At 48.4% G+C, this 23,353-nt stretch overlaps 1 protein-coding gene across 1 annotated transcript in view; it reads left to right on the top strand.

The window, feature by feature from the left end:
- Window positions 1-20,857, top strand: part of MTMR12 (myotubularin related protein 12) — a 65,192-nt gene extending 44,335 nt beyond the window's left edge. The window contains exons 8-16 of the mRNA XM_065905520.1: window positions 238-313; window positions 5,025-5,131; window positions 5,779-5,903; window positions 7,571-7,649; window positions 9,168-9,238; window positions 11,405-11,577; window positions 13,671-13,838; window positions 14,704-14,865; window positions 18,011-20,857. Coding sequence (XP_065761592.1) covers window positions 238-313; window positions 5,025-5,131; window positions 5,779-5,903; window positions 7,571-7,649; window positions 9,168-9,238; window positions 11,405-11,577; window positions 13,671-13,838; window positions 14,704-14,865; window positions 18,011-18,580 — 1,531 coding nt within the window. The 3' untranslated portion in view covers window positions 18,581-20,857. The remainder of the gene's footprint in view (window positions 1-237; window positions 314-5,024; window positions 5,132-5,778; window positions 5,904-7,570; window positions 7,650-9,167; window positions 9,239-11,404; window positions 11,578-13,670; window positions 13,839-14,703; window positions 14,866-18,010) is intronic.
- The last annotated feature ends 2,496 nt before the right edge of the window (window positions 20,858-23,353 follow it).

The following is a 23,353-nucleotide window of genomic DNA, read 5'->3' as shown; positions in this document are numbered from 1 at the left end:
GACCCAGAGAGGTGTGGTAACTTACCTAGGGTTACACAGAATCAAAGGCAGAGCTGGGATGTGAACTCAGATTCCTGACTGATTTGGACAGAGACAGTTTATCTGCGCTGGTTTTTAACAGGGAGATACAGTCCATGTAAAGACCGTCTGCTCAACTTCCTGTGTTCATCGATGGCGAGCATTCATATTTAATGAATTAACTCCGGTACTAAAACTGATGACATCTCTTTCCTCTAGGTTGCCGGCATACTTTGTCGTCCCCGCCCCTCTTCTCGAAGAGGACATCGCATTCTTCCAGGGTCGTGGCATACCAGTAAGTGCACCTGGAAACCCTGAAAGCTCGGGTTCTCATTGGTCCGTTCTGGCAGATTATCCTACTTAAAGCCCTTGGCTTTGGTATTAAACAGTTTGTCCTCAGCCTGAGAGCAATCTAAAAATACCTTCAGAACTCCCCCAGAGGAGCCCCTTCGACAGGAAGCTCCCCGGGGACAGAGCTCTGAAGTTTTCCCAGAGGCCCTGGGGCTCTTAGCAGAGACATCTTTAAAGAGCTTTAGGAAGATTTCAGGCCCAGCTGGTGTGGAAAGCCAGCCTAATTGAACATCTAAATTGTTTTGAGGCTGAACTGTCCCCTCCAAGGGTTGTAGGGTTTCAGATCCTTTTCTGTCTCTCTGTTAATCTTGAATGGGCATGGCTGAGTTCCCGCCCAGAGACAGCATGGAGACTTACTTAGTTTTCACAGAACAGACTGGGATGGGAGCCATATTTCACGTGTCGCTGATCAAAGAAAGCAAGACTCTGGCAGTTATTTCAGTTTCTAATTGGTGGTTGGGAGTTGCCAAGCCTGCAGGGAATTGAGTACAGAATGAGAATCACAGATAAATGCTGGGCCGAGCACATGGCTGGTGCCCCACAGAGGTCACTCTTGTGATGGGAGGTGAGGCATCTCAGCAGCGGTCCCAGTCCCAGCAGTGCCTGCAGGCTGGGCAGACAGTGAGTGTGGTCCTTGCGATGAGCCGGAGACCCTCTGCCTGCATGAAGGGCTGCCTACTCTTCTGTGCCGGCCTGTTTGTGCCATGTGGGAGCATGGGCCTGATCTTACCAGGTGCCCGGACTTCTCAGGAGAAATCAGAGATATGGGTTTTTATGTGAGTGTTCCCTATTTCTAAATGTATGCAGCTGTTTTCAAGCTCTCTGGTTTCAGGACTCTTTACACTCCTGAAAAATCATTGAGGATGTCGAAGACTTTTTGTTTATGTGGTTGTATCTGTTGATATTTGCCATATTAGAAACTAAAACTGGAAAATTGTTTAATGTTTATTTTAGTAATAAACTCATTAGATGTTAAGATAAGTATTTCTATAATAAATAACTATATTGTCCAAAACAAAAAAGTAGGATAGTACTATTGTACATTTTTGAAAATAGACAACTGCCTTCTTTTATCCCCTTTCCTTCATTCAGTCTGTTGCGGTGTGTTGGGTGTGGTTGAAATGTATGAAGACAATCCAGCCTTACACAGATCTGTATTTGGGAAAGGAAGGAGTATTTAATAGCCTTGTCAGATAATATGATGGTACACAAAAATTGATAAATGGTGGTTTTGTAAAGGTTAATTGCAATAAAGAATCCGAAAACATAATCAATGAACTTTTCATTCACTGCATTAAAATCCATTGGTCAGCTGAGTGAAAAAAAAATAATAATAAAATAAAATCCATTGGTCTGTCTTGTACTCTGAATGGATCTTAAAACATGCATGATTTAAAAAGCATAATACATTGGTCATTTAGAAAATATTAACTCACTAGGTTATGTTCAAATATTGACATGCTTTCTTAGATACAAATCACATTTGTTACTATAATGCCTGTCTCATCAGAAAAGTCTTTGAATATTGGGAATTCATTCAACTAAAAAGGCAGAGACTAGTCTTCCAAAATTCTAATTTTTGCTGGAAAGTTCAGCTTTTATCATTGGCAACAAATTGTCAGTTGTTTTCTTTGTTGTTGTTCAGTCACTCAGTCATGTCTGACTCTTTGTGACCCCATGGACTGCAGTACACCAGGCTCCCCCAGAACCTTCACCATCTCTCAGAGCTTGCTCAAACTCAAGTCCTTTGAGTCAGTGATGTCATCCAACCATGTCATCCTGTCGCCCCCTTCTCCTGCTGCCCTCAATCTTTCCTAGCATCAGGGTCTTTGCCATTGAGTCAGCTCTTTGCATCAGGTGGCCAAAGTATTATAGCTTCAACTTCAGCATCAGTCCTTCCAGTAAATACTCAGGGTTGACTTCCTTTAGGATTGACTGGTTTGATCTCCTTGCTGTCCAAGTGACTCTCAAGAGTCTCCTCCAGCACATAGTTCAAAAGCATCAATTCTTCAATGCTCAACCTTCTTTGTGGTCCAGCTCTCACATCCATACATGACTACTGGGAAGACCGTAGCTTTGACTATCCAGACCTTTGTCAGCAAAGTGATATCTCTGTTTTTTAATACACTGTCTAGATTTGTCATAGCTTTTCTTCCAAGGAGCAAGGAGCAGATATTTTCCTTAAAGTTGTGGGTTTTTTTTTTTTTTTTTTTTTCTCTTCTAAAAATGAATGTCTGCCAGATACCAAAGTCAGAACACCCCTAGTTTGTCTGTCATTCACTCTTTCAGTTCCATGAAGATAGCACCTAGCTCAGCTCTCAGGTCAGTCTCATGGGTGCTTTTCCCTGAGACAGACACTGCCATGGTTGGTTTCCACTCCATCACACAGAATATAAAAAATATTAGTATTAAATATATTGTACACCATGGGGAGTATAGCCGAAATTTTATAGTAAGTATAAATGGTGTATAACCTTTAAAAATTGTCTCTCTGTATTGTACATCTGTAACTTAATTTGGTACATCAGCTATACTTCAATTAAAAAGACCAAAAACAAAGGAGACTTAGCAAATAATGGGGGGATTTATCTCCTTTTTAAAATAAACGGGATCATCAAACTGATTCTTGTCTGTTGTCAAGTCCTTCATATGAAGAACCTGTGGCCCTTTCCCAGACAGAAATTGTACAGATAGTAATAGGGGAACTCATGTGTCTTCTGCTGAATTCCTATGAGAAGTCTCTCTCTGACCAAGAATGTTGCTTGCTTTCTATTTACTGTTTCAAATAGAGAAGGCCCTTTTGTGCCTGAGCTGAGAGGAGATGGTTACAGTTGAGCCCCAGTGGGGAAAATGAGCTATGGTTGGCTACTACCAAGAGCAGATTCATTCTGCCCCAGGAGAGGAGATAAAGAGGCTTCCTAGAACCTGTCACCAGTCATGACTCAGAGGGTCCCCCTTTCTCAGAGTGAGCCACACCCCCCAGCGGGCAGGAGTGCCTGGGCTGAGGGCAGAGTGTGACGCTGGAGAGGGGAGTAAGGGGCAGCAAAGGGCCTTTGGTTTGTCTGTGTTGGAACACTTCTGCCTCGCCAGGAATCTCACAGGCTCTGCGCTCGCTTTGGCAGCTCGTGAGGCAGCTGTGTGTCCCTCAGCGGCTCTGCCTCGGTAGCTGGCAGTCGGCTCCCGTGTCCGCAATCCTGCCTTCCTCTCACCTTGGCGCCTCCTCGGCCTCTCCACACAGATGTCCTGTGGGCACTAGATACCCAACGCACCCAGTACTAATTTGCCATCTTCCTCTGAAACCCCAAACCAGTTCCCCTTTCTGAGCGTAGTGCGGAGTGTTGCCTGGATTGCCTGCCCATCTCCAGCCCAGGCTGCCGCTGGCATTCCTGTGTATGGTTGATATTTACGTTGCAGGTGACTCACAAGAGGATGCCCTCTCTGGACAGCTGAAATCCTCTCTGTTGACCTTTGACTTCTGGCCTAAAGGCTTGGTCAGCAGAGCAGGCTGGGCTTTCAGTTCAGTTCAGTCCAGTCACTCAGTCGTGTCTGATTCTTTGCGACCCCATGAATCGAAGCATGCCAGGCCTCCCTGTCCAAACCCTTAACCAGACCTTTACACAGGCTCAAAATCCACAGCTGCTCCAACCAGCCTTCCTTCTCCTCCATTTCAGGTTCTACTGGCAGATTACATTACTTTGCCCCCAAACCACTTCTAATCTCTTTCTGGTCCTATGCAACAGAACAAACAAATGAAACTCCCCCTGTCTCTAGAAAAATGCTTAAAACACTTGACTCTGTCACTTATGGGCAGTCACATGATTTCTTCCTCTGTTGCCCGCCCTTTTGTTGTTCATTGAAATTCCCTTCTCCTGTGGTTTACCACATTCTGCTTCCTATTAGATTTGCAAATTTATTTCCCTTTTTGGAGTATAAAGCCCTCTGAAGGTGGACAACGTATCTTAGCCTTCTTTCCAGCTTCTCACAACCACATTCAGTGTCTTGCATGTGCAAGTCTCTTAGCAGTGTATGTCGAATAACCAGCTGTCCATTCTTTCTAGTTTGAACTTTCTGCAATGATGGGAGCTGCCCCCTTTTGACCATCCTGGTAGAGCAGGGCCTTCAGAGTCATTGCTGTGCTGTGTGCAGCTTGGGGAAGTTTCTCAGCCTCTCCATCCCTATTTCTTGTTGTTAGTGGGACTAGTACTCATACCTGTCTGAGTGCGGTTGTAAGAATCAAATGACTTCACCCATGTAAAATCCTGAAATAATGAGCTTTACCCCAGCGATAGCTTCTAAGATTATAGTAATAATAGCATCTATTATGATAATAATAACAGTAGCAGTAATGATGATGATTTTATCATCATCCTCCAGGTTCCCAGCACTAAAGCCAAATCATAAGGTATATGTTAGACCATCAGTGAGTCTGAATGTGACCACATAGACCTGAGGTGGTGGTGGTGGTGTTGTTAAGACTAAATCATCTTTTTTGTTGTGAGTATAACACATTGATTCCTTGGCATCACAGAGTTGCCTGTATTCAGGTCTTTCGTATTGAAGGTGTAATTTCCCTGTATGAATTTCATGGCTTAGCCTACCTGCCCTCTGTAAAGTGGTTTACATCATGTCTGGAAAACCTTCCTTCTCTTCTGCAGATATGGTGTTGGTCCTGCCACAACGGATGTGCCCTCTTGAAAATGTCGGCCCTGCCCAAAGAACAGGATGACGGCATGTTGCAGATCCAGAAGAACTTCGTGGACAGGTCAGCACTGTTGCACATCTTGTTAATGTTTAGTTGGCTCGGTTGTTTTCCGGGAAGCTGGGAACAGTTCTTGGGAGTAAGTCCATTTCAGTTTACCTACTGATAAAGCCCTCGAGTGCTGGGAATACAGCTCAGCGAGGTCGCTTTTAAATTGAAAGAGAGTCAGGATGACATGGTCCTAAAGTGCATCGATGCAGTGTATTGAGAGACACACGGCGGAAGCATTTAGGGGGAAGCAGTCCGAAAGCTTTAATATTGACAGTTGTCAAATTTGGGTCAAGGTATAGATGTCGCTGTGCTATTCTTTTCTGGCATGTTTGAAATTTTCCAAAAGAAAAAAGTTAAACGTTTTTATTCACCCCTAAACTGGATGAGTTTAAAAACAAGAAAAGGAGTGGACTTAGGAGTTGAATTGCCTTGGTTCACATCCTGGCTCTTTCAGCTTATAAACTTGGTGGTTCTGCTCCTTGTCCCTGAGTTGCTGGCTCCGGTTGACCAGGAGTGGCCACTGGGCAGCACTTACCTCACTGGGGAGGAGTCGGTGGGAGCTCTGCACACAGATCCTGGCGCCCAGGAAGTGCTCAGGAGAAACAAACTTTCTGACCCAGGCCTGCTCTTCTAATCTCTCATTCCTTTCTGATACCCAGGATTTACAAGACTGTCCACAGGCCCCCCTATGAGACTGCCAAAACCGAAGACCTCTCAAGCAACTTCCTCTCCCTGCAGGAAATCCAGATGGCTTACTCTAAGTTCAAACAGCTGTTTCTGATAGGTGAGAAGAACCCTGAGCCAAAACTCGCTGTCACCTGGAAGAAGACACGCTGCAAGGCTTGGGTGAAAGGCGGTGCCTTGCCCCTGGGTTCCTCGTGGTCGGACACGGCTCTGGGGGTGGGGGTCACAGAACAGAGGGGCCAGTTACCATGGGGCGGGCGGCCCTGGCCACACTTCCTCCCACCGTTTTCCCCGGTCTCTTGTCCCATTGCCCCTTCTCAGAGCAATGAACACAGAGCCACCCTTCTCCTCTCTTCTTTCCCTAGCAGTGAGCGTTGGGCTTCTCCCTTTAGGAGTTGTAGAACTATGCAGTACCTGTATTCCCCAGCCGGTCACCTGTTGATTCTTTTCACTCCTTTTTTCTGGTGGCACCACGTGGCTTATGGGGTCTAGTTCCCCAACCAGGGATTGAACCCAGGCCTGCAGCAGTGAAAGCGCTGAGTCCTAACCACTGTACTGCCAGGGAATTCCCTATTATCTTCACTCTGTTTTTTAAAAAAAAGATATTTTATTCATTAATTTACGTGTCAAGCTGCACTGGATCTTAGTTGCAGCACACAGGATCTCCAATGTTCTTTGTAGCATGTGAAATCTTTTAGTTGTGCCATGCAAACTCTTAACTGAGGCGTGCAGACTCTGTAGTTGCAGCATGTGGGATCTAGTTCCCTAACCAGGGATCGAACCCAGGCCCCCTTCACTGGAAGGATGAGTCTTAGCCACTGGACCACCAGGGAAGTTCCCTCCCTTCACTGTTTTTTTCAAATGTATTTATTTTTAATTGAAGGATAATTGCTTTACAATATTGTGTTAGTTTCTGCTATGCATCAACATGTATCAGCCATTGACACACATATGTTCCCCCTCTCTCTTTACTCTTGAATGCCTGTTTACCCTCTGAGATTTGTCACACTTACTGGCAGTTTCCCAGCTTTTCCTTTTTGGCCTAGTGGTCTGACTTAGGATTTACTCAGTCATTCAGCCAAGGTGTGTTGCATTTGCATTATACACACCAGCTATGCCAGGCGTTGGAGACAAAGATGACTATGACACCAAGGGAAACCAGTGTGCACCTCTATCTGGAACACACAGAAAGGAGAAGTAAGAAATTGCGTTGGTTGATCCAGGACTGTGATTCTCCACTTCTTTGGTCACCGTCCAGTGCTGGCAGGGGTATCTGCCTTCTCACTGATTTGAGTTTGCAACGTTCACATGCCATAGACTTATGCAGCACTTCTGTCTCCAGTTGGGTTGGGAGGTTGTGTCCAGTGTGCAGGATAACGTGTGTGCATTTAAGACTCCAGTGGAAGCTAGCTCTCCCTTCCCAAGTTTCCACGGCATCAGGATATGGCCTGTTGCATCTTCCGCTTCTAAGAGCAGCAGGCTCAATCTTCCCTGTGTTTGCCTAAAGCGTGTTTCTCTCCTTGTCGAGTTACAGAGTGACTGTGGCTTGGCAGACAGATTGTAGGGCACTTTTTTACTTGTGCCAAAAAAGTCTGGTTTTGACTACCACACCCTTCCAGAGGTTTACAGTTCAAAAGCCACTTCAGCTGAAGGCTTGAAACACGCTTGACTTAAACGGAACAGGGCCATGCCAGTGAGCAGCTCAGGTTCTACAGCGGCGTGTCAGCAAACTACCGGACTTCTTCGCTCTGTTTCCTTTCTTTTCAGATAACAGTACTGAGTTTTGGGACACAGACATCAAATGGTTTTCCCTGCTGGAAAGTAGCAGCTGGCTGGACATAATCAGGTATTTCAAGGCGTTGTTTTGCTCATAAATTTCACAGTTTTGTAAACCAAAGTAGTAAAGCAAACTGACAAATAATTTAACTGTTTTCTTTTTCACAGTTAAATATTCTTAGGTCACATGTTCTGTTCAGGGCTCAGCTGGATTTTACATTCGTTATTTATTATTTCTGTGCATGTCTGATCAGAATTTACGAATATGCTACCTGCCCACACAGATCTGCTCCTGAGACTACCGACCAGGGATGGGAAGGCTGCATAAAGGGGGGAGTGGGACCCCAGCATTCTAATTGAGCTGCAGTGCTCACCTCCAGGGAGGAGGCTGGGGGTTGGGAAGGTGGGGGGATGCTGAGTTTTTCGGTTTTGTTTTTATTTTGGGGGGGGGAGTTGGTGACAATCAGGGATTTAACCTACACCCTTGCAGTAAAAGTACAGAGTCCTAACCGCTAGACGGGGAGGGAATTCCCAGATGCTGAGTTTTTATTGAATACTTTTTTAGAAGAATTCTCTATCTTTTATGTCTCTTACATATTTAGGTTTTTTTTAGTATAATGAATGCCAATTAGTCTTTTTCATTTTGGGGATTAAGTAGAGATTCTGAGAGAACAGAACTTTATTCCCTGTCCTTCCTGTTTTGAATAGCTTCTCTCCGTTGCCCTTAAACAGAGGCGAGGGCAGAGGGAGGCACAGGACAGGCACGCCACTGGGGTGAGAGCCAGTGAGGGAATGGCTCCAGCCCCGGGGCACCGCTGGGGACAGGGCCCGCCCCTCGCTCCCCTCGCTCTGCGTTCTCCCTCAGACCCGCCTGGTTTGTGCAGAGGAGCCGCAGGCCTCCAGACCCTTCTTAGCAAATAGGTTTTGACGAGCCTGCTGCATGTCCCATAATTTGAATATATAATTGCAAGTATTGTGATAGATGCTGTTAAATAAGAGGCCCTTTCTTTCTGTGGGGCTTGTAGAGAAGGTGTGCGTCCATAACTGGGTAAAGAGCCTGGGGGAGGCACACCCGAGGCAGGGTTATCAGTCCAGAAGGTGGAGCTGCTGACGGTGGCAGCAGTTTCAAAGGGAATAGTGTGTCTAGAGAGACAGAAGGATTTTGGGGCACAGTGGGCCTTTCCAGATAGGCGGGTACATTTAGCCAATGATCTTGAATTAAACAAAATCAGCCTGTAGCACCGCCTCCAGATAGAGACGTTTTAGGGTCTTACTAGGACTCACTGCCACACTCAGGTGTAAATCTGCTGTAAGAATTCCCAGTTTAGGAATCACCTAAGAGCATTTTTTTTACGTCCGACTTTGGAATTCCCTTCTGAAAATTATAAGTTTCTAATAAGCAGATGAATGTCTTGCAGTACCCGAATAGTATAAAGAATAATTTGCTTCTTTTCTGGAGAATTTTAGTATGAGACAGTAAATGAGATGGAAAACTGAAGATCAAGTTAGACTGCCTCTAAATTTCTTGTTGTTCACGATACCAAGCTCAAGATCTAATATCTGTTTTACTTGTCTCTCTCCTATATAGGCGCTGCCTGAAAAAAGCAGTAGAGATTATAGAATGTCTAGAAGCCCAAAACATGAACGTTCTTCTTTTAGGTAATACATTTAAAGCACAAAGGGTGGTTTCCTTTTTCTTCTACTTGGGGTTCTGTTTCTGTATATAGAGATTTATGTAAGTGAAATTGTCTTGTAAAAGGAGTGAGCTAGTGTAGAAATCCTTCCCATACTTTTTACCCTGACCTTGGAATCCTTGCCTTGGATTTCATTGTTATAGTTTAAAAATAAATTCCTTCACTTGGAACTTGGCAGACGTATTCGCAGCCCAAGAAGGAATTGTTTGGTATCTTTACCAAAGCTCACATTTCCTGATATTTTGGGGTTTTGTTTTATACTAACTCAGTTAAAGTTTGGATGACCTTTTTTGTATGAAGAGACCCATGGATGGTTTAATTCTTATTTCTACATCTTTATGTCTGACAGCTTTGTGCAGTTGTTATAGAAACTGTGTGGTCCACGATTTCCTTTTCCTCAGTGGACTGAAGTTGCTGTACATGTGGACCGGACATACACGCCCAGAATGTATAAGCCTCGTGCAACAAAGATTGTTGCTGGGATTGATTAGATCTGAGCTAAATTATTATCTGCCATTTTGAATGTTTAAAGTTTCTCGTGGCACGATGCTTTAAGCAGAGTGTCTCGTGCTTCCACACCCTCAAGCTTTTATCATTTTTCTGACACTCTCTAGGAGAGTGTCAGACTCCTGGGACTTAGCTTCTGTGAGTAGACCGGAAATGTGTCAGCCTGTGGCTCTGTACCCTCTGACTTAAATTTTAACACGTGGACTGAGCACTCCTACATACGGAGCTCTATGCTGCTGCCTTCTAGAAGTTTACACCCTATTGAGCTTGAGAGAGAGCCGTCATAAGGGTGTTAACAGTGGTCGAACAGAGTCTGAGTAACTGGTGAAAAGGAGGGATAAAGACTGGGGGCGGGGCTGAGAAGTGCAAGTACCCAAGTCAGACGGCACAACCCCAGGGGTGCGCAGAGTGAAGTGAGAATGGTCAGCGGATGAGGCTGAGCTGTGCATCACTCCCTGACGGATGGTGGAGCTGTGTCTTCTCTGAAATCTTACTCTCTAGCCTCTCTTCCCGGAACTTGTAGGTATACTGATAACACACTTCATACGCAAGAAGGAAGATTTTCTTGAAAACTGAAACTTGTTTCTAAAGAAAGACGAATATAAAATTCTGTTTCTTCTGAACCCTTGTGTTCCCATAGTTTAGACTTATTTTCCTGGAGGAGATATAGGAGCACAGTAAGCCTGGTCCTGGAGTGCTTCCTGGTCCCGGGGTCACAGGAGAGGTTAACAGTGCAAACGCCTCCCTACTTAGGATTCATTCTGAAGTTTCTCTAAGCCTGTGACTACCAGAACCATCATCCTCATGGATGTTTTAAAATAGCAACTTTAGTGGCACTTCTTTTCATAAAGTAGAAACTACGAGGATGTAGACCTTGACTTTCAGGACTGTAAAACTCTTAAGACAAAAGCCCAGATATAGACGTATGTTGCTATTTGCTGTGAGTGATGGATGGTGAACAAGGATATGAGCGAGTTTTCATCATGTGAGTTTTGTACCATTGCCCGAGGGGTGGACACGTGGCTTATACTTAACCAGGGAGAGTTTCACCTCTAGGCTAGGCAGGCCCCTCCATGCTCTCAGACAAAAATGGACGGAGCCATGAAGCTGACAATCAGAGAGCATTTTGGTGCAATTCAGGAATGTTAACGCTTTCTCCAAAGCAGAGATAGTGGAGGAAAGGTGGCTGAGAGGCGCTGAACCGTGAAACAGTGAGTTCAGGGATGGTGATCCTGACACCCCAGCTGATAAGGGTTTTAAACTTGGTCTGTGGAGCCCAGCAAGCCGCCATATCTGTGCCCTCATTGTGTGTGCATCTGACCCGCCCGCATGCTGACACTGGGTTTGCGCGTTGGATCTGTTCACCAGTAAGGAGTCCATCATTAGTGCCAGTGTGCGCTGGAGCCGGTGCCAGCCAGGCCAGAAGCGTTAGTGTCTCAAGCTGAACACGTTACCTCTTGCCCCCAGTGGCCCAGCCTTTTTGGGAATTAGAACCTGACTGTCGGGATAGACGTAGGTGTGGGGGCCCTGCTTTCACCTGCACCCTCCGCAGCTCTTTTAACACTTGGTCCCCTCTTTCCTCCCTGCGCTGTTGCCCGGCACCCCCCTGCCCCACCCACCACAGAGGACAACGCCTCCGACCTCTGCTGCCTCATTTCTTCTCTGGTGCAAGTGATGATGGACCCCCACTGTCGAACCATTTTCGGTTTCCAGAGCCTTGTCCAAAAGGAGTGGATCATGGGTGGGCACTGCTTCCTGGACCGCTGCAACCACCTCCGTCAGAGCGACAAGGAGGAGGTGAGTATCCTTGGTGCGGACCTGGGCAACCTCGGGGACGCGGAGCCCTGTCTCTGCACGGCGCACACCTTAGGAGCTTGTCAGGAAGGCGAGGACAGGTCACTGGTCAGTGACTCTGAGTGATCTAAACACTGGAAACCCTTCCCAGGGAAAAGGGATATTTATTAGCAAGTGTGTTCAGAGCCTTCTCTTCTAAATTGTGTGTCCCAAGGGTGTATTATAGTTCATGGTGGAAGTGATGTTGACTTGTAAAACGTAAATAAAAATGAACTCGGTGGAACTCCCACAATTTCTGCTGTTAGTCTTGGCAAAAAAATAAATAGGGTACAAGTTTCCCTGTACATACATAATAATGCATAATAACAAGAAAATAAATAATGATACATACAAAATACATAATAACACAAAGTAAATCTCCCTTGCAATAAACCCTTTCAAAATAAAGCCCAGAGTTATGTGAATGCTATCCATTACCTAGGCCTTCGCCATGATAGCTGCAGGCCTGGGCTTCTGAATTTAAGCGCTGGAGAGATAGCGAGACAGTTTTAGTGAAAACAAGCCCCCCCCCCCCCCAACTGGGATGTACTTGTCTCAGTTATAACTGTACCAACTGCTTTGACTGCATTGTTAACGACCATGGAAGAAAAAATGAAAACGTGAACTGTAATTAAATCACCTGCAGAGCTAACATATGCTAGCAGGGCGACTGGTGGTTTTTCTTCCCCCAGATAATAGGCCTGTCTGTCTGCGGAGCTGGACAGCTTGACACAGCGCCTCTGGAAACAGCTGAGGCTTCTGCCCATAAGGGCTTGGTGTGTCCTGGGAGACCAGGCCGCTCTTGCTGGGTCTGCACGTTTCTCTGAGGCCTGGTCTGTACTCCTCCGTGTCCCATCAGGCTGATGGTGAATATGCATCACCATCCTTCAGTCTTAGAAGGGACTTGCCTTTCTGAGAAACTAATTCGAAATGTTGCTGGCACTCAAGTAACAGAGAGTTGGTACTGTGTCGGGAAGAGGGTGTTTTTGCACATCTTGTGTAGTCTGTGTATCTTGAGAGCAGGGAGACGGACGGGCACCGTGTCTAAAGGGGAAGGAGCCCAGAGCAGATCCGCCTGCTCGCCCAGGGCTGGGAGGAGTCACCTGTACTTTCTGAGCCCATTTCCCTGCCCGTGCTATGAGATTCAGATATTTTCCACTCTGGTCTAATGCCACTGAGCGTAACATGACATGTGAGATAAAGCTGCCACGTAGACCTTTCTTCACATCTCAGTATCGACACCCTGGAGTTTTGACGGAAAACTGGGCGGTCCAGTTTGTGATGTAATTGACGCAGCCCGGGACTGAGTTAAGAGCTGGACTGCCAGCCCCCGCCTCTCAGGAGCTGCGTGTGAGGCCTCAGCCGGGCCCGGGAGTGGAGAGGCCGAGACGTAGTCTGCCTTGTCCACCTTACAGGGTCACTGGTGACTTAAGGAGGATTAGCACTGGGGAACGAGAGGGTGCCCTCAGAAACTCCACTAAGAAAGAGCTTGCCTCTGAAGCTAATAAGAGAGGCCACCGATGGAAAAAATGCATGTGTGAAAAATGTTAGAAACTCGTTTTTGCCGCTTCTGCTTTCTCTCCCATCCTCTTTCTCTTCTGAGCCCTCATTGTCAGGGCGCTGTGCATAGTCGCTCAGTCTTTGTGACCCCATGGACTATAGCCCACCAGGCTCCTCTGTCCATGGGGATTCTCCAGGCCAGAATACTGGAGTGGGTAGCCTTTCCCTTCTCCAGGGGATCTTCCCGGCCCAGAGATCAAACCCAGGTCTCCCACATTGCAAGCGGATTCTTTAGGAGATTTTCCTTCTTCATCTCGGGAATGTCTTTCACTTAGGGAGCTACTGCTGAGTCCTGAGCTTAATCTAAGGGGTGTGCGGGTTTTCAGGCAAACATGTTTATCTCTGGGGTTGGGATGCAGTTGGGAATGGCAGTCACCTGGAGTGTGCTTCCCAGAGCGTGCCACGCCCAGGAGAGGCTCCTCCACGGCTGTCGAGGTGGCTGCCCTGTACCCGGACCGCCGGCACCCCTCCATCACGTGTGTCTTGTCTTCACATAGGCGCCCGTGTTCCTGCTCTTCTTGGACTGCGTGTGGCAGCTGGTGCACCAACACCCCCCGGCGTTCGAGTTCACGGAGACGTACCTGACCGTTTTGTCGGACAGCCTGTACATACCTATTTTTAGCACTTTCTTCTTCAATTCGCCTCATCAAAAAGATACGAACGTGGTAAGAGTCGCTCTTAGGAACCTGTGTATTGAAGAAGCCATGTCTAACAAGTAGGATGTAAGAGGAGTGATGATGAAAATGATATTTTCTTTATAACAGTGATTACGCAGAGGGCCCTGTTCTGAGCGCTCTCCGGGTATTGATATGTAATCCTCAAGTCCGAATTACTGTTATCTCTGAGAGTGAGTCACTGAGACATGAAGCAGTCGCCCTGGGTCACAGGGTAAATGTCTGGGCTGGGGGCCGGTGTGAGAGCTGGGGATTAAGCACATTAAAAGTAGTCTTTGTGAACAGCCCAGATGCCTTCTCTTCCACTTGAGGGATGCCTGGAGTGACTCAGAAGAGAGTGGAGGCCGACCAGGAGAACTCAGCTTTTACTCTCCGCCTTAAACATCTTTATAGTCTCCCTTGAGGCCCTCCTCCCGAGGCTTCAACCCTGCACCATCAGGGCTCCGACTAGCCCTTTGGGGACCTGGGTTTGCTGGAGCTGCCCTCCAGGTGGACCTTACCACATCTCACGGGGAGTGGGGAACAGCGCCCGGGCCTCCAGTCACACAGCCTTGCTGCTCACCAGCCTCATGGCCTCAGGTGGTTCACTTCCGTTTTCCCAGCCTCCATTTCCCCAAAGGTAAATGGGAAAACTGGGAGCGACCTCATGTACTCCCAGCACAGTGCTGGGAGTAACGTGTCCTGCCTCCTCCCCACCTAAAGCCATCGGTGAGCGACCACCGGCGGCCGCAGCCTTCACGTGCGGTGCCGCGGAGGTCTCAGGGCAGGCCGCTGCGCCGTCCTGGAGCCTGTCTCGGCACTGTCTGCTCTCCTCAGCCCCCCCTGCAAACACTGTGACCTGTGCTTGTTTTGGCAGGGCAGGGAGAGCCAGGACTCACAAAGCAAGCCTTTGACTCTGCTCACCGTGTGGGACTGGTCCGTGCAGTTTGAACCCAAAGCCCAGACGTTGCTCACAAACCCTCTTTACGTGGAGAAGCCAAAACTGGAGAAAGCCCAGCGGAAAGGAACGCATTTCAAAGTAAGATTTGTGCGTGTGTAACCCCCTCGTCTGTGCAGCGATTTCCTTGTCTGGAAGGATTGCATTTAACCTGTGGATTCTGGGCACAGTCACAGAGTCGAGACTGTGATGAGCAGGTTGTCAGGGCCCCTGAGAATCCTTGCCTTCGGCAGATGCACATTCGTCCTGAGTGTCGCTGGGGATGCCGCAGGGAATCGGGGGTCTCAGCCCTGCCCAAGTGTGATTGATGCGGCCGAGGGAACGCTGATCACAGTGTGGGTTTATGTCATCTGTACCAGTTCAAGTCTTCACTAGCAGGGCCTCTCTTCGTGCTAAAAATGGTGTTTGTGACTGACGTGTTCTGTCAGGGGCCACAGAGCTCTGGCACAACCACCTCCCCCCCGTTCTGTTGGAGCTGGAAGACAGCCATGGGCACCATGTGAGCAGACGGGCCTGGCTGTGTTCCAGTATTTACAGAGGCTGGCACGGGCCAGAGTGGGCCCGTGGGCTGTTATTTGTGGACCTGGGCTTAAATGACAAACATCAAATTATTTGAATTTCCCTTTAGATGTTTGTTCCTGATTTTACTAGTTATTAAAACTCCGACATTGCCTAGATGATGTATGGTGTACATGGCATTTCTTGTTCTTTCTCCTGACTTGGGAGCCCCCCCACAAAGAGGAGAACAGGGTGGTCAGTTATGGTCACTCGCAAGTCAGAGCATGTCACTGCCTACTCCACCACCATCTTTCTGATTCAGAAGTCCTGCGGGGCGCCTAGGAGCCTGGACAGTTCTGGTGCGGGAGATGGCTCCATTCTAAAGGGGCTTGGGGACCCATGAGCCAATGCCAGCACTCAAGAAGGTGCCTCTGCTGGCTGCCGCTTCACCCCTCCGAGGGTCCTCAGGCCCTGCCTGGGTGTTCCCGCTCCTGGTCCAACCTCTGTCCTGTCTGCGGGGCCAGAACCGCCCTGTGCTCCAGCACAGCCGGGCCAGAGGTCGGTTTCGCCGGTGAGCTGTGCCCCCTGGTGGCTGCACACACACCTCCCGCCGGGTCCGGATGGCCCAGCTGCCCCCACCAGAGGGGCAGGGGCCCTCAGAGGTCTGAGGGAGGAAGTGAAAGCTCTCCCTGTAAGGCCTTTCCCTGCCCAGGCCCCTTTTCTCTGAGGGTCCCTTCTTGCAGGTGGGAGTGGAGAACCTAAGGGCCCAGGTTCCAGGAGCTGGTCCGTGGGAGAGGCTTGAGCTGCAGGTCAGGGCATCTGAGGTTGTATCAGCTCATGCAGGGCCAGCGTTGGGCCGACGAGAACCTTTGAGGCCGTTGGGTGAGGAGTCCTGGAGTCAGGCTTGGGGCCTCTTGTTGGGGGACAGGCAGCCTTGGAGACATTCTGTAGAGACCAAAGAGCCGTGGCCAACCACGGCTGCCCCGGGAATTACCCCTCCAGACCATGGGGTCCGCTCAGGTGTGGGGGCCCAGCCGCAGCCCCTGGCCTTGACCAGGCTACAGGGACACAGTGCTGCCCCCACCTGGCCTGTCCGGAGCGCTGCATTCACTCTGGGCTTGAGAGGAGGGCTTCCAAGACACGGAGGGCTCTGTTAAGAGTCCGGGCTCAGTCCGGAGCCAGACGGTGTGAAACCACACCTGGCACTTGGTAGCTGGGGCCTTTGCGGTTGACTTAACCACTGCGCCTTAGTTTTCTCATGTGTCAGATGGGGCCGTAATGGTGACTCTTTACCGATAATGGGTGAGTGGTTGCATGTTAAGCACTGAGCATGGAACCCGGCAGGCAGTGACAGGCCTACCTGCTTCCCTTCCCCTGACTCACCTGGGTCACTGGGCAGAAGAGGCCAGCCCCAGCTCTCCTGCCCCCCGGTGGAAAGTCAGAAATCCTGGTCATCTCTGACTTGGGGTGTTGTGAATGGGTTTGCTTTCTACGTCATATTTTTATTGTTTGTTCTACACTCCATAATAAGGACGAACCACTGGCAGGAACATGTTACAGAGTTAGGAGCCTCGCCCCAAAATAAAACTTCTGTCTCTTCTTATTTCACATGACACCTCAGGAGCAAAAGAGATGGGGAGAAACAGCTCCTCCTCAGATTTTTACCTTTATCTTCAGGCACCAAGGATCTGTTGCAACTGTCCTGACCATCCTTACAGCCCTCTCCCACTGCATCCCAAAATACAGCACCTAGCTTTGGCTGCAGATCAGATTCCTGAGGAGGACAAGTATATAGATGCTCTCAGCATCTTCCACCTGTGCAGCTCATCAACAAGAACATCCGGCCCATTTAGACAGTCCTCAGGCTTCTTTTGCTCCCATCTGTCTCTTTGTCCAAAAGAACCTTTCTGACTTAGGCTTGACCTCCCACTGGATGCCTTAACCTCCCACCAGTTAACCCTGTAAGCTATTTCGTTGGAGCGACAAGCTCTTCAGGTCGTTGGCCCTTCTTCCTCACAGGTGTTCAGAATATTGTGGAAGCGAGGCCCCTAAGTTTCTCAAAGAAGAAACATTCTGCTCCCTTCACAAATGAATCGGCCTCATCTCCAAACTCCCCTGACTCATCATCTGCCTCTCTTGTTATTCACTTATTTATCGGCTGCCTGGGTCTTTGTTGGTCCACCCTGGCTTTTTTCTAGTTGCAGTGAGTTGGGACTAATCTTGGTTGCAGGGCATGGGCCTCTCTAGTTGCGGGGCTCTGGAGCCTGGGCATACTGTACTGTGTGGTACAGTAGTTGTGGTGCACGGCCTTACTTGCCTCTTGTCATGTGGAATCCTTCTGGACCAGGGATCGAACCCATGCCCCCTGCATTGGCAGGCGAGCTCCTAACCCCTGGACTACCAGAGAGGGCCTCATCGCCTGCCTTAACTTCAGCTTGTGCTTCACGAGTGCTTAATCCCCTGTGCCGGGTCTCGCCCATTTATTTAGCAACCGAGCGTGCCTCTGATATGCTCATTGTGGAGTAAACAGGCATCCCCCACCCGCCCACTGCCACTTTCTCTCTGTGTGTGATGGCATTGTAATGAATTTGCGTTCACAGGGCAGTTCTCATGACTCTTCTTAAAGTAGGATTATGCTTTTTTTGTTGTTTTTTTGGATGGAAACAACCATCACTGTGCTCTTGGGCTAACCAAAGACTTTTTTTATTTTTTTTTCCCTCTCTCAAAGCATCAAAGACAACTTTCTCTGCCCCTCACCCAATCGAAATCATCTCCCAAAAGAGGATTTTTCAGGGAAGAAACAGATCACTTAATTAAAAACCTGCTAGGCAAGAGAATCAGCAAACTGATCAACTCCTCGGAGGAGCTGCAGGACGGCTTCCGAGAGTTCTATGACGGCTGGCACAGCAGGCCCCCCAGCTACCAGGGGCTGCTGCTGCCTCACCTCGAGGGCCCGGAGATCAAAGTCTGGGCCCAGCGCTACTTGCGCTGGATTCCGGAGGCCCAGATCCTGGGTGGCGGCGGAGTGGCCACCATGAGCAAACTCTTGGAGATGATGGAAGAAGTCCAGCGCCTACAGGAGAAAATCGAGGCGAGACACCACAGCCAGGAGGCCCTCCAGGCAGAGGCTGCCTCGCCACCGAGGACCTCGGGCCGCCTGTCCTCCTTGTTCCCTTTCGCGCTGCTGCAGCGCCATCCCTCCAAGCCTGTCCTGCCCACCAGCGGGTGGAAAGCCCTGGGAGATGAAGACGACTTGGCCAAGCGAGAAGACGAGTTTGTGGACCTAGGGGACGTGTGACTGGCCTGCTCGGTGGCGGTGAGAGAGGACCCTCGCAGGCTGGGACAGGAGGTTGGACATGTCTGCTCTCCACGTCGGTGTGGAGGGCAAGCCTGGGTCTTCTGGAAAAGAGCTGGTTCTCATTTCTCCCCACCCCCAGTTCTGAAAGACTATGCAGTTGACTACCCGTATTTGAGTATTATTGAAAGGAGTTAGTGCGTGACCCGTAATACAGCTGCGGCCAGCGTGCTCTGCGTTGGTATCACTCGGACCCCACGGTAGCTGCTTTGATACTTAGAAAGGGCTTGGTTAGCTGTACTTGGACGCCGTACGGTCCTCACACCTTTCCTGTGCCAGCGTGCTTTATCCAGTCGTCAGGAGTAGCGTCTCTCTAGCCCATCCTGGTTCAGAGCAAGTTCAGCTTTACATGATATGTGTGTGTGTATGCGTGTGTTTGTTGGATTAACAGATTCAGACAGCGTTGTTAAAATGTGTGGCCTTCATTTCCAAACCGTAGCAGTTTTCCTGTGTCCTCTTGCCATGCGTGTCACCATCCTGACGTTTCCGACCACCCTCAGACTGTGTCACTTTATGTGGGGGCGGGGGGCTGGCTCGTGGGCCGACAGCTCCAGGTCCCCCCCACCCCGCCCCACCACCGGCTGTGCACCGCTTTCCACCATCCCTTCACACTCCCCGCCTTGGTGTACCTCGTCCTGGGATCTTGCTGCTAAGCCTGTGGGTCAAACTGGGGGAAATCCCTTAGGTTTGCCCAGAGGAGCCTCCATTCTTCCGGAGGCACGCAGTGTTTGAAAGAGGTTGCTTCGCCTTTTTCCAGCAGCATGCCGAAGCTTCAGAGCATCTGTGACCGCCGTCCTCAGGCGGTGTCCCCAGTTTCTGCTACCTTACAGCCCAGTGAAGATCACTGTTGAACGTGGCTATCATAGGGAAGCGGTCAAGCATAAGTCTCAGAAGTGATGGTGACCACACAGTACCTCAGCGATTTAAAAAGCCATAGAAGAAACTTGACTATGCCTGGTAACCTTCCTGGATCTGCTGTTTAAATGATCTATAGTTTTTAAGTGCCGGAAAAGCACACTTAGTGAGGACCCGTTTTTTCATTCTCCGTGGAAACCTGTTCAGTTCCACAAAAGGAAGTGGGAAAAATGATCGCTCTCACGTCAGAATGTTCCCTATCAGAAGTTTGCCTTTTATACCTGTTTGCTCTCCAGTATGGATTCCAATTTGAACATTACCTGTTTAGAAAAGCTTTCAGTTGCTGAAGGGCAATAAGAAAATTTGAAACTGTCGACAAAGAGGAGTTTCTCGGTTTGCACTGAATCGTCTTTTGTACGCCACAAGAAATTGCTTTGCAGTCCTCCCCATGCCGTGTTGATGCTCAAGCCTTGTTGGTCTGTTCAGACGATGGAGATTGAGGGGAGGGCAGGATTTATGCATCTGGGGCCAAACACATGCCCAGTCTTGGTTGCCTTAAGAGTCTCACTAGTAAGGTCAGTGTAGGCTTGCAGTGAGGACTATAAAATGACCCTGATTCATTGGTTATGTTCTGTGGGCCTTCTTAAATTAGCACGAACCTCCTTTCCCTGCCCCACTGCCTCCCAGATACACTATGGAGTTAACTAGTTTTGTTACCATATTATAATGGGAATATTTATACAGTAGCCTCTTCAGTCTTAAGATCTTAGTAATTTTCATTCCAAAAATGCCCGGTGTGATGCTTTACACTCCATAAAATATGGTTTAAAGGCACAAGGTCATGGCCCCTGTCATAGCAGTTGAATGTGCATTGAAATATTTTTCTATGATTTTTTAAAAATAAAATTACAATAGAAGAATAAGCTGTTTTAACATGTAAGGTCATGACAGTTTATGTATTTATATCTGAAATGAGATTTCTATAAACTTGTATTTGTGTACAGGATTCTCAGTGGATTTATATATTGTGACATTTTTATTCAAGATTGAGATATGGATTATGGTTAACAGTAAAAGCTAAAATGAGATCATTTACTTTGTCTAAAATGCTGCACTGTGCACGTTTGGAAGTGTATATTAATTTCCTGTACATAATATCTTGAGTTTGTTTATACCTCCAGGTTTTTACACTGAAGATAAATTAGCTTTAATTACATTAGAAACTTTTTTTTTAAAGGGAATAAGCTGTTGGGCTAAATCTGTATAAATGTGCTTTTTATTTTCTGGATGTTCAATGAAAGTTTATACTTGTATTTCACTGCATCATATCTGATTGCAGAAATTAAAGCACAATTTACAATACTGTATTTGGTGTGGTTGGTATAACATGGTATAATTATTTTCATTTAGTCACTGTGTTTGTCGCGGTGGGGGTGGTTGATTGGTTAGTGGGTGGATGGAAAACTAACAACCAAATGGAGATTTAAAATTTCAGGAGGTGATAAAATACGATGACAAAAAATAAAATAGGGTAGCACCCTATAGGGTAAGGAGGTGGCGCTAGTGGTAAAGAATCTGCCTGCCAGTGCAGGAGACGTAAGAGACTCAGGTTGGAAGATCCATCCTCTGGAGCAGGCCATGGCAACCCACTCCAGTATTCTTGCCTGGAGAATCCCCATGGACAGAGAAATGGTGGGCTACAGTCCATAGTGTCACACAGAGCTGGACACAACTGAGGTGACTTAGCATGCATGCATACCTATAGGGTAAGTAAAGGGAGAGAGTTTTTTAATCCCTGAAATTAAATATCACTGCCTCTTTGCTTTTGTGGGGATATATAAAATGAGAATAACTTTGTCGATGGAAGGGGTCTGATGAAAGAGAAAAGGCTTCGTTTCCTGCCTCAGAGAGTAAGCAGGCTGACCTGGGTGGGATGGTGTGTACAGGAGGACTTTTTCCTCGATCATGTGTTCAGCGTCTGTCTACAAGATTGGTTGAGAAGCTCTCTGCCCTCTCCTGCCCGCGGCCCTCTCCCCCGGCTCTGCTCGCCCCTCTTGCTGTGGGCCAGACCTGTCACAGGGCCGGTTCCGAGCCATCCCTGGAACTCCGCGTGCTCCCACTGCTGCCAATTGCCCTCACGTGTGGCAGGTACTTGGTATTTGTGTTAAACTCCCGTTAGAAGTTCTGGTGCATGCATGCTAAGTCACTTCAGTTGTGTCTGACTGTGACCCTGTGGACTGTAGCCTGCCAGGCTCCTCTGTCCATGGGATTCTCCAGGCAAGAATACTGGAATGGGTTGCCTTTTCCTCGTCCAGGGGATCTTCCTAACCCAGGGATCCAACCCACATCTCTTAGGTCTCCTGTATTGGCAGCAGGTTCTTTACCACTAGCGCCACCTGGGAAGCCCTGAGGTTAGCTGACTCCAGTCCTCTTTTCCACATTTGTTAACTAGCTCTTGGACTTGGGAGGACTCCCTCTCTCCAGGTTTTGCTTGTTCTTGGATTTCCAAGTGAGGGCCATGGGGGACTGAGGGAAAGCAGGGCGGGGAGAGGAAGAGAGCATTTCCTTTCCCATCCAGTGTGAAATAGGACGGTGGGGAGAGGCGGCTCCTGCTGGGAACGGACTACCTGGCTCCCGTGTCACCTCCTGTCCTGGAAGCTGCGTGGACGCGCAGAGGGAGCCTGGACTCTCGCTTGTTTTCTGAGCCCTCCCGTGGTTGTGCTCACTGTTTCTCAGCAGGAGGAGAGTCTCAGCTGTGCTTGGGCCCTCCTGGGCCCTAGGGCGTTTGTGAAGCCCACCCCGGGGCAGGACCACTGCAGGGCCAGGAGACAGGGCCTTCAGCGACAGGTCCTTCCACATCGACTCTTCTAGCAAGCATCCCCAAACACACTCGCTCTTAAAAATGTTAGATGGGGGTGGGAGAGAGAAGGCCCTGTTTGTGCCATGGGCTCCAGTGTAACCAGGTATTGTGCAAGGGCTTATATGGGAATGTATTGGCCATCAGGCTGGCCATGGGTAACAACGAAATAACTGGTTAAGGGTCATTTATATATTGAACAGAAAAGTTATTTGTTAGAATGATGGTTCTATATCTCTAAAAACAGACAACTTGGTCTATTTTGTGGTTCCGGCCCAGGTTCTTTTAAATTCTTTGGTCTTTAATCCTCCCGTGCCTTTAGCAGTTTAAGGATATGAAGGTATGTAATCATATGGAAATACAGTCCTAACCAGTGGACCGCCAGAGAAGTCCTTGGCTTTTTTTAAAAAATCTAGTTTTGCTGGTCAGTCCAGTGTTTGTTAAATTTTAAAAAAAATATTAGGTTTGAATACTCCTTTTGTGAAAAGCTCTGTGACATTTGTTTGTTTTAGTCTTGAATGGAGAACTTTTCAAATAATCAGAGACCTGGGGCCGGCGAGCGCACTGCTAATCCCCAGTGCTGAAAGGGCACAGGGCGTGCCATTCCTGGGCTGGGAAGGAATGCGGAAGGGCGACATTTCATCCCTCAGACAGACCTGAGGACCTTGGCCTGGAATGCACTGCCGCAGGGAGAGCTGAACATTCAGTTCAGTTCAGTTTAGTTCAGTCACTCAGTCACTCTTTGCGACCCCATGAATCGCAGCACGCCAGGCCTCCCTGTCCTTCACCAGCTCCCGGAGTTTACTCAAACTCATGTCCATCGAGTCGGTGATGCCATCCAGCCATCTCATCCTCTGTCGTCCCCTTCTCCTGCCCACAGTCCCTCCCAGCATCAGAGTTTTTTCCAGTGAGTCAACTCTTCGCATAAGGTGGCCAAAGTATTGGAGTTTCAGCTTCAGCATCAGTCCTTCCAATGAACACCCAGGACTGATCTCCTTTAGGAT

Source organism: Muntiacus reevesi, chromosome 14, assembly GCF_963930625.1.
Source record: "Muntiacus reevesi chromosome 14, mMunRee1.1, whole genome shotgun sequence".
Taxonomy (NCBI): Eukaryota; Metazoa; Chordata; class Mammalia; order Artiodactyla; family Cervidae; genus Muntiacus; species Muntiacus reevesi.
The sequence above is the reverse complement of the archived record's forward strand: the minus strand, read 5'-3'. Positions and strand labels throughout refer to the sequence as shown.